Source organism: Pteropus medius, unplaced genomic scaffold (genome assembly GCF_902729225.1).
Source record: "Pteropus medius unplaced genomic scaffold, Ma_sr-lr_union100, whole genome shotgun sequence".
In the NCBI taxonomy this organism is placed as follows: domain Eukaryota; kingdom Metazoa; phylum Chordata; class Mammalia; order Chiroptera; family Pteropodidae; genus Pteropus; species Pteropus medius.
Window position 1 is genome coordinate 4,410,210 of NW_024354875.1, and position 10,447 is coordinate 4,420,656.

At 41.4% G+C, this 10,447-nt stretch overlaps 1 protein-coding gene across 2 annotated transcripts in view; it reads right to left on the bottom strand.

Moving 5' to 3' along the window:
• Nucleotides 1-10,447, bottom strand: part of RHBDD1 (rhomboid domain containing 1) — a 112,042-nt gene that overhangs the window by 45,918 nt on the left and 55,677 nt on the right. For both annotated transcript variants that reach the window (XM_039855787.1, XM_039855788.1), the window contains exons 4-5: nt 8,229-8,317; nt 5,219-5,275 (exon numbers count right to left, since the gene is read on the bottom strand). In XM_039855787.1, coding sequence (XP_039711721.1) covers nt 5,219-5,275; nt 8,229-8,317 — 146 coding nt within the window. The remainder of the gene's footprint in view (nt 1-5,218; nt 5,276-8,228; nt 8,318-10,447) is intronic.

Consider the following 10,447-nt stretch of genomic DNA (forward strand, 5'->3'; position numbering starts at 1 on the left):
GAATACAAATCTCTTCTATCTTGGTACTATATTATTGAATGTCCTTGACAGTCACAAAAATAAATGACTTAAATCCACATTAAATAAAATTGCAAAGGATTTGGGGGGCTAATTCTGACAAGCCTTGCTCCTAATGTAATACAAATTAGTGGCGATTTACTAAAAAAAACCTCCAATAACCCAACTTTCACATTTTCTCTCATATGTTCCCCATGTCAGCATATTAACATTATAATATTTAACAACAGGAGAAAGATGTAAGTAAATTTCCCAAATCCTCACAATGGTTAGAATTGAATGCAATTTCAAGTATGGATGCCCTTCTTCAAATTGGTCTCTACTCAAGAGAACCATCAGAAAAAAATAAGCTTCCACTGCTGTGTTGGAGAACACCCGCCAGCAAGTGTCACGTCCTGAGAATAAGTAAGGAGACACCAAAGAAAGACAAAAAATCCACAACTTTCATAAAAGGGCAAATGGTCAAAGCACAATCAATATATCTACTTCACAAAGGACAAAGGAGCGGGGTGACCATTCCAAAACATAATAGAATATTTATGGATAAGTCACTGAATACTGAATACCATGGGATGCTTCAGCAATTCCTGAATAGAGACTGCCCAATTCCCTGAGAGAGCCAATTATTTTATTGCAACAAGGAAAGCATATTGGGCACTTGCCCATATGGTTCATTACCACTTTCGAACCCCCATGGGAAGCTGTTTTGTTACAGAAGGTCTGAGCAGCATTTCTACCTTTTTATCCTTGAAAACGTTCAGCTAATTCAAAATCCAAAATGACCCCAAAGCTCCAAATACCCATCTGTACAGATAACAGAAATACTACATATATCTATAGAATTTAAATCTCTAAGTACGTCTGCTATGATTTCAGGCAATGTTTTCTTGATATAGGAAAACATTTTTCTTCACGTTATTTCTTTAAAAAAAAAAGACAAGGAAAACCTAGCAGTGCCTTAATGAAATAAAGTCTACAACTCTAAACATCTGATTATTATAAAATCTAATTTGGTACTTGTCAGACAAAACATGGGGAAAGGGAAAGGGAAAGTTTTAGTGCTTTAAGTTGAAAAGACTCATATGGTTAAAGGTTCTATATCATTGGTCATAAATCATCAACAAGACCAAAAAAACCATCCGTATCTATTATAATGAGAATGGGTCTCCTAAGATCGAAAATTTTCTACAGCTGTCCTGCTGGGCCAATCAGATATTTTTTAATTTTCATAATAAACATGGCTGGAAAAACCTAACAATCAAACACTTGAGATAAATAAGTTTAAATTATATCCTGCAATGAATACTAGTTTAATATTCTTTTGCAGCTATGTACTTTGGCTCTGTAGTAAAAGAAATTCTGGTTATCATTATTCTATTAACCACTCCATCTGTTCCTTATACACATACCAAGACTTCATGGCAAAAGAGATCAAGAAACACCACCAAGATTAGAAAAATTGGTAACAGCTTTTTAAACATTCATGAGGTTCTTTGACCTATAAAGATTTTTCCAGCTCTGGATAGCCATATTAAGAATAAAATGTTATTTGTAAGACATACATATGCTCTTATAAAAGCTCCCTAGGTGACCATCAGCATGGCCACCTGGCCTTATGTAGCTCTGCCTTTGAAGAAATCCAATCCCTTCAGAGGAAGGAATATAAATATGATCATCTTACAGGGGATAAGAAAGAAAGGTAAAGGGGACTTTTATTTTTGCCATTAATTCCCTGGTCTGTGTGTCTGCTGTGCTTATGCCTCTTGCATATGAAGAAAGAAAGAAGCAGGTTCCCAGCCCCCACTGCTTCTTTTAAAATAAATGCAAAAAAAAGGGGGGAAGTAAAGACAACAAGGGAACTGCCCTATTTTATAAGGCTGAATAAGCAGACTGCCCGTCTCATACCCTTGTCCAATAGAAAAAGCAGGGACTAGGGATCAGCGACTTGCATGTTGAGCCCTAGTTCTATCACTAACAACCTATCTGACTTCAGCCAAATTACTTAACATTTCTAAGGCTCGATTTCCCAGCTGTCACACCAGACATGAGGGCTGGGTAATCTATGATAGCTGAAGCCGAGTCTGTGCACTAGTATGTTCTTATTATTCTCTTTGTCCAGAGGAACATTCCTGTTTCTTTGGGGAATTTAAAAAATGAACCAGGAGAGAAGCCCTTTTCCCTCTAGCAACTTCAGGGTGTTAGAGGCCATGGCTCCTGTCTAGTGGAGCGAACAAAGCCAAGAAGAGAGAAGTCACCACGGGAGGTAGAACCAAAGTAGTTTTCCTACCCAACCCAGCTCTTCCTAGTTGCACAGGCCAACAAAGCTCTGATTATACGTAAGTCAGAGCAAACTGCTCCCCATCATCAACGACCAGAAGAACCCAGTGCTCTTCCAAATAACTCTACGGTTGACCCGTGAATAAGGCGGGGGTTCTGGGCACTGACCCTCGCAGTCAAAAATCTGAAGGTAACTTCTGACTCCCCAAGACGTAACTACTCATAGCCTATCGCTGATGGGAAATCACACCAATAACTTAAACGGTCGAATAACGCATATTTTGCATGTATTATACACTGCATTCTTATACTAAAGTAAATTAGAAAAAGGAAGTATTATTAAGAAAACCACTAGGAAGAGAAAATACATTTATGGTACTGAATGTATTAACTGAAAAAAAAAAATCTCCGTATAAGAGGACCTGTGCTGTTCACACCTGTGTTGTTCAAGGGTCAGCTGTAGTCATCAGCTTTGTCGATAACTAAGCATCGCAGCTCCTCTCTCAGGAGTCCAGAGACAGGAGCAGGTGAGCTGACATTGCCCAGAAGCTGTTCCTCTCCTGCACCGAGACCCAAACATGTCTAGGATTTTAAGCATCTAAGTCACCAGCTCTGGAAGCCTCAGAAGGGAAGCCTCTTCTTGGGGCAGTGACAGTCTTCACTTCCGTGGTCCCCAAGCCCAGGTAACCTCAGTCACATAAGTCTATCCTCTTTGTTGCTGATCCCAGTAGAGTCATTTAGGGAGCTTTAAAAAAAAAAGTCCAAATCCCCATTTCGATCCCTATTCTGACTTAGTTGGTCTGGGATGAATGCAAGGCATGGATATGTTGTAAAAAAGTCCTCGGTTTGATTCACATAGACAGCCGTGATTGATAACCATGATCCCCGCTTAGAACTACATCAAAAACATAGCTTGAATGTAAATCCAACAGCATCGCTCTACTGATTAAATCCCTCAGTGGCACCCCAGCACATTCTGGGTAATTCCAAACAGGCCTTTTCATAAAGGCCTGAAAAGCCCTTTCCTCCCATCGCTTTCCTGAACTTCCACTCATTCATGAAGACCCAGAGCTCGTCTTCCTCTGGATGACCTCCTGTGACTGCAGCTCTGCCGCTCCCTTCCAGGCTGAGCACTGAATGCACTGCGCTGGATTTCTACGGCTGCTGGAAAGGAGTTAGTGAGACTGGACCAGCCCTCCCGCCACAATCAAGCAGAAGACTGGAGAGAATATACGAAACAGATGTTTTCAGACATTGTGGAACAGGCAGCGCAGGATTTTGAACCCTGAGAGAATGAAAGTAGAGGAAATGAGCCTGGAGGCCCTTTCCGCACGGCGGTACGGCGATGAGGAACCCAAGCAGGCACAGCGGGTTCCCGGGACGGAGCTGGAATTTGCACGGCAGAGTACAGCAAAGGAGAAAACTCCGGAAATCTGCATGCGGTCTCCCACAGATTTTGCTGAATGTTAAGTCATACGTGCTTAAGTGAAATTCCATGAGGCCAGGCAAAGAATGACTGAGAGCTATAAGCTGAACAGTTCCCAGAGCTCAGGCAGGGCTGGGACACTTTTGCATCCCAAGCAGCTGGAGTAGAGAGATCTCGATGAACAAAGGGCATTCAGGAGGATCTCAGAGGAGCAGCACCCAGTAGGAGTGCAGAATCAACCCTGGAATGAAAGTTTCTTTAGATCCACCCGAAGATTTAAAAAGAAGCCCCAGAAGGATCAAACTAATCATCAAGAAATGTAACTGTGTGCCAGAACACAGTCCAGTTTTCTTTAAAAGAAGATAAACTCGGAATTCGACACCGCAAAATACATAACGTCTGGCATTCAAAAACATCTTATGAGATACGCAAAAACTGTGATCCACAACCGGGCAAAAAAAATTGTCTAATGAGAGAGATGCAACAAAAATATACATAGAGAAAGGACAGAATTAGCAGTCGGGGATTTTAAGAGCTTTTAAGACCATGCTCATGATTTAAAGAAAAGCGTGAATATAATGAATATAATATAATGAGGAGGCTATAAACCAGGGGTCAAAAAACTACAACTTGTGGTCCAAAGCCAACCCACTGCCTACTTTTGCAAATAAGATTTTATTAGAATACAGCTACGCCTATTTGTTTGTGAATCCTCTATGGCTGCTTTCATGCCACAATGACAGGGTGACTGGTTGTGACAGAGACCATATGGCCAACAATGCCCTTAGAATCTAAAACATAAGCTATCTGGCCCTTTACGTAAAAGACTGCAGACCCCAGATTTAAGCAACAGTGATTCTCCAGTGGCACAACTATAAAAGACACCCAGTGCTTCTGTAGCCTATGGCTTCTTTAATACATGTCTGCTGGCACTGGTCCAGGATATCGCAGTGCAGCCTCTGGAATGTAAGGGCCTTAGCCTAAAACGGGTCACAGGCTTTAATGGGAAGTCTTTTCTACCTATTTACACAGACATCTAGAAAGCCACTATTAGCTATTAGAGCAGTGCCCATTTTAGTCTCTTAGGATAAGCGTGATTCTTCTTGAACATAGTCAGGGTGGACTAGGGAGAACTGTGAATCTGAAACTATCTGAAACTAACTTCTAACAACGTAGCCAGCAGTACGTTCTCTTAGGCTTAGAATGAAGGGCCCTAGGTCAAGTATGAATCTTATCACATCGGAGAGACCTGACACTAGCCATACAACATTTCCATGTCAGAGTTCTCTCCTTCTGTGGCCTTCCCTATCAACCCACCTGAATACGCTCCCTGGGCTACCCTCCATCCAGCTCTGAGGCACCTTAGTGGCACAATTATATGACGTGTGAACTACCCTACAACGGCATCAACTAGATTGCCTTAAAGTGGCTCTACAGTGGCGGTCATTATAATTTCTTAATTAAGTTATAATTTATTAAATGAAATAAAGTGCTTACCTGAATTATTAAAGTAGTATTGCTGTCTTGGCTGATGAATATCGGAAGGAAACATGCCTGAATAAGAAGGAAGCAAATATTTAATTGCAGCCATAGGTCTTCCCTGCCCCCGTTTTATTGAGGTATATTGACAAATAAAAATCGTACATATTTAGGTTGTACGATGTGATTTTTTAAAAAGCTGTACATGTGATGACTTAATATACAGATACATTATGAAATGATTATCACGATCAAGTTAAACATATTCATCATCTCACAGTTACCATTTTTCTGTGTATGCGTGAGAATTCTTAACATATACTCTCTTAGTAAATTTCAAGTAGAGAATACAGCATTAATTACAGTCACAACACTATACATTAGATCCTCAGAACTTACTCATCTCATAATTGGGAGTTTGTGCCCTTTAAGCAACATCTCCCCATTTCCCCCAGATACCGGCCCCTGGCTACCACTGTTCTACTCTCTTGTCTTATGAGATCCATTTTTTTAGATTCCACATATAAGTAAGATCATGTTGTATTTGTCTTTTGTTGTCTAGTTTATTTCACTTAGTGTAATATCTTCTAGGTTCATCTATTTAGTCACGAATAGCAGGATTTTCTTCCTTTTTTTATGACTGAATAATATCCCTCTGTGTGTGTGTGTGTGTCTGTGTGTATGTGTTAAATTTTCTTTATCCATTTGTCCATCAACAGATACTTGGGTTGTTTCCATATCTTGGTTATTGTGAATAACACTGTAATGAACATGGGACTGCAGATATCTCTTGGAGATACTGATTTCCTTTGGATATATACTCAGAGGTAGAACTGCTGAATCATATGGTAGTTCTATTTTTAATTTTTTTGAAGAACTTCCGTATTCTTTTTCCATAATGGCTGTACCAATTTACATACCCGCCAAACAGGGTACCAGGGTTCTCTTTTCTCTACATCCTCACCAACACTTGTAATCTCCTGCCTTTTTGATAATAGCCATCGCAACACTTCCTGATTTCAAACTATATTACAAAGCTATCATAATCAAAACAGTATGGTACCGGTGTAAAAGCAGACACATGGACCAATGGAACAGAATAGCCATAAGGCTTTAACTGCTCATCTTTCCAATGAATGGGAGATTCTTTATAACAAAGTCCAAGGTCATTTCGAATGATTTCTAAACAATTGTTAAAATAAACTCTCTTTTGTTTGGGGCTAGCCCAATAGGGAAAAAACATGTGGGGGACAATGAAACTCTAACTTATATTCTCTGAAGTTCTTTAAAGATTCCTGTTGACGTGAGGTGATCCTTGCCTTCCAAGCTTGGGAATAGAGGCCCCTGTACCAGTAGAGATGCTCTGGCTATAGACAGAACTTATCTCCAACAAGACTGTTACGAGAGCCATACTCCTTACTCTTCCTGAGGGATTTTCCCCTTTCTTGTCCTTAAAAGGGTAGGAGAATAGGAGATTCACCTCTCCTGAATGAACAGAGAGAAAGAGGAGTTGCAGGGCACACCTTCAGTGTGATGCTCCTCCTCCAGGAGTTAGCAGACAGCAGCCTCCACGAGCCTGGTAACCTTCCGCAGGGCTCCTGTGTCAGCTCAGTTCTCAGATCACTCTAGACCTTTATCCGGCTTCACCGGAAAAAAAGGCACAGAGACTGCAGGCTATTTGTAAATAGCACTGAATGCTTGTTTCAACTTTTCTCATTTAACTTTCTATTGTAGTATTTTGAAAATGGAATGATGTAAAAATAAATCTCCATAGAAAAGAGGCAAGGTCTTAAGAAAGAAAACTAAGATTTTAAATATAATTGTGGGGAAAATCTTTTTCAAAAACAAAATATTTGCCTAAATGTTGTAATATGTCAGCAGAAAGCTTTACTAATCATCTTTAGACACGTAGAAGAATGAAGACATTACACTCCCAAGAATCATTTCTTTTCCTTTATCGGTACTGAACATTGGGCAACAAAGTTCATTACTCGATCTCCATTATTAAGTTGTATTGAAAATACAATAAATCTGAAATTTTCAATAAACGAAGCTGTACTGCTTCCTCCAAGCACACACACTGGAAACACAGTAATAAGCAAATGCAAGAAAATGGAAATCTGCTTAGATGCGACAGGGCCTGTAAGAATCATCCGAAAGTGAACACAACCGGCTAATAAAAGGCAACGGCTCAGTGTCTGGAAAGCTTTCTAATATCATGAATATTATATGGTCCTCGAGAATACCAGCCATCGGCACAAACTGTGAAAACAAATTATTTATGGTTCAAGAAAAGGTAAAATAGTCTCAGAAGATTTCCCATGAATAAAAGATGAAATATTGGAATTTGGATGGTCTATAAAACCAGCATTTGCAAAATAGTTTCCTTATAAGTCATAACCAGTATAGATTTTCAATTGAGGTCAAAAAATTCATATATTTCTAAATAAAATAAAGTATTTTCATCGAGTATCAATTTGAGGGAAACGAAAAGCAAAAAAAAAAACGATTTTTTTTTTTTTAAAGGAGGAGCCAAGCTTTTAGCAATAACAGACTGGGCTTGGCCATGCATGAATACAGGTCTCTCCCACCAAAGACCTAGTAGTCATTCTGAAGTTTTTAAAATCCTGGCTTTGAACTTCAGTACGGATTTTTCTTTTTGACTTTGCCTTCCAAATATATGAGTTCACGGAATATTATAGAATAATGCATTACTTTAAACCTGCTTTAGCTCTCTGCATTTTCAAGGAAATTGTGGTTTTCTGTGAGTAGCATTAATGTGCCAAGGGTCTATAAATACATACTGCTAATGATCCCCCACGGAAAGCCTCAGGTTTAAAATTTGGGTCTGCGGCCTCTTTGGAGTGGTGTGAGGACCGCCGTCAGCTGTTTGTCCCCTTGGTTTAAACAGTCTCTGCTGAGGGGACACCTGCGTGGACCCATGAGTGACTTGGGGTTGCTTCTGTTTCCACGAAAACGAGGATGAACTTCCAACCTGTCGGCATGCCGAAGGTGTTTCGCTCCGTACCTGCGCACGCTTCCATGATATTCTTCAGAGGCCCATGAGTGTACATTAGCCCGACAAGGATCCCGGACAGGTGTCCAGCGAAGGAAGCCCTAGGAGAGAAGGGGAGTGTTTGTGAGCATTTGTTCTGCAGTTGATTAGAGACACTGTCTTCTCATTAGCCCAGTGCGTGTCGATGAGTCGCAGGCTTCGTTCCATACCACGCTTTTTATGCTGAGCAGCATTTAACTCAGTCCAAAGAACATCATTTCCTACCTTAAAAAAAAAAAGGACACCGAATAACCAGCACCACATGTTTAAAACGCAGTATCGCTCCTTGACCAGGAGAAGTGGTCTGGCTCCTTCACAGTGGTGGAAGTGTTTTGTCAAGACGACTCATTATATTTCTTCCGGTTTTTCTCTGAGGCTCTTATCATGAAACATAAATGACGTCAGTTTTCTCTGAATGAAGTCTTGAATCATCTATCTCTTGTGAGAATGGTATCGATCTGTGCTCGCAGCAGAGCAGATAGCTGCACGTTTACACCCCACTGACTAGCGAAGCGGACAGCGAGAGAAACGGCAGAAGGGACTGTGATGGCCACACACTTCCCCGCAAAGTGGCTCCCTGTAAAGTCATCGGCACACGTATCTTTCATTCATTCCGCAGAAAGAAACAAAAATGTGAACTTCGAGCTTGAAAAATGAGTTAGGGCATTAAATTGGTTCCAATCTTCTTAAAATAGCATTCGAGACCGGCTAATTGCTTATACATATAAATACAAGGAAACTCCATCTAAGTAGACGCTGAATGAATAATAAGTGAGGGAAAAATCACTCAGCAGGTCTCCCTGCCCACCTCGAAGCTTGTGCTGTCACCGCATCCCACACACTGCCATCAGTTACTCTCTTAAAACAGAGGGTAAGTCATGTCACTGCCATCTGTGAAACTCACTGACTCCTCTGCTTACAGAACACTCTAGCCTGTAGTCAAGGCTTCCCAATGCTTGGCCTTGCCCACCCCCTCCCTCTGCCCTCATGGTCTGCCAAACCTATGTCCCCATGCCACAGCCAGATATGCCCGAGCACTCGCAGGATGCCACAAGGCTAAGTTGTCATAAAAATCAGGCCCCAGTTGAAGAGTCACCTTCCATCCACTGCCTTTACTGTGAGCCATTGCTTCTGCCTCATCATAGCAGGGATCCGGCTCTGCTGGGTGGCAAAGGAGCAAAGCGTTTACATGTTTTGTTGTCTGTCTGTCTCTCTTACAAATTCCCCCAGGACAGTCAGTCATATTCATCTGTTATGCTAAATTAGAAGCTTAAAAAAAAAAGGTCGAGTGTATGAATACATTTCCATGACTTAGGAAATGACCCCCCCACTCCGCCACACACACACACACACTCCAGAGGCAACTGAAAGTCACCAAGGAGTCGATGTAAACTCCAGGAGCACCGTGATTTTTGCGGTTTATGCGTATCCATCACACACACCTAAGACAGTGCCTGGCACAGGACACTCCAATGTGTGCTGAATGAATGATGTGATTCACCAAGAGCCCCAAGAGGCAAATTAAAGCCACCAGATCTTCTACTTAGGGCACTTCCTGAGCCACGGCGGTGACGAAGCTGAAGAGCTGACCCTCGGTCACAGGCACACAAGACCTAGAATCGAAACCAATACACATCGCCTACCACAGCAGCAACCAACAGGGGGGCAGAGGCCCCGGACCACAGACAAGACAGCGACAAGTGACTCTCATTGTCTCAGGGCTAGTGAAAGGCTTGTTGACGCTTAAGAAAAAGAACAGGCGATGGAATCCTTCAGAGAAAAAGACCAAGGGAAGCCTTCTGCAGACAGGACGGCACAGCTGCTTCTCCCTGTCGGCCAAGTCCATCGCGCTGCTACCCACACAAGCCCCTGCACGTGCCACACTCAGTGAGTCACACCCCCCACAACCCCCACATACCCAGCATTCCGTCAGCAGAGCTACTGTTTTCATCAAATAGAGCTACTTTACTGTATATGTAACCTGATAATAAAAATACGGGATCGGCACTTGGCTTCCTATTTTCAGAAAAGACTGCATGGACTGTGCTTTTTTCGAGCTTTTCCAAATAAAAGAAAATAAAATAAAACTGGGTTTATTTTATTCTACTTTTAGGTTAAATAATCTTCTCCGAACTAGTACTAGGAATGGCAAAGAAAGTGGCAGTTTGAGGGATACAAAGAAGAGTTAATTT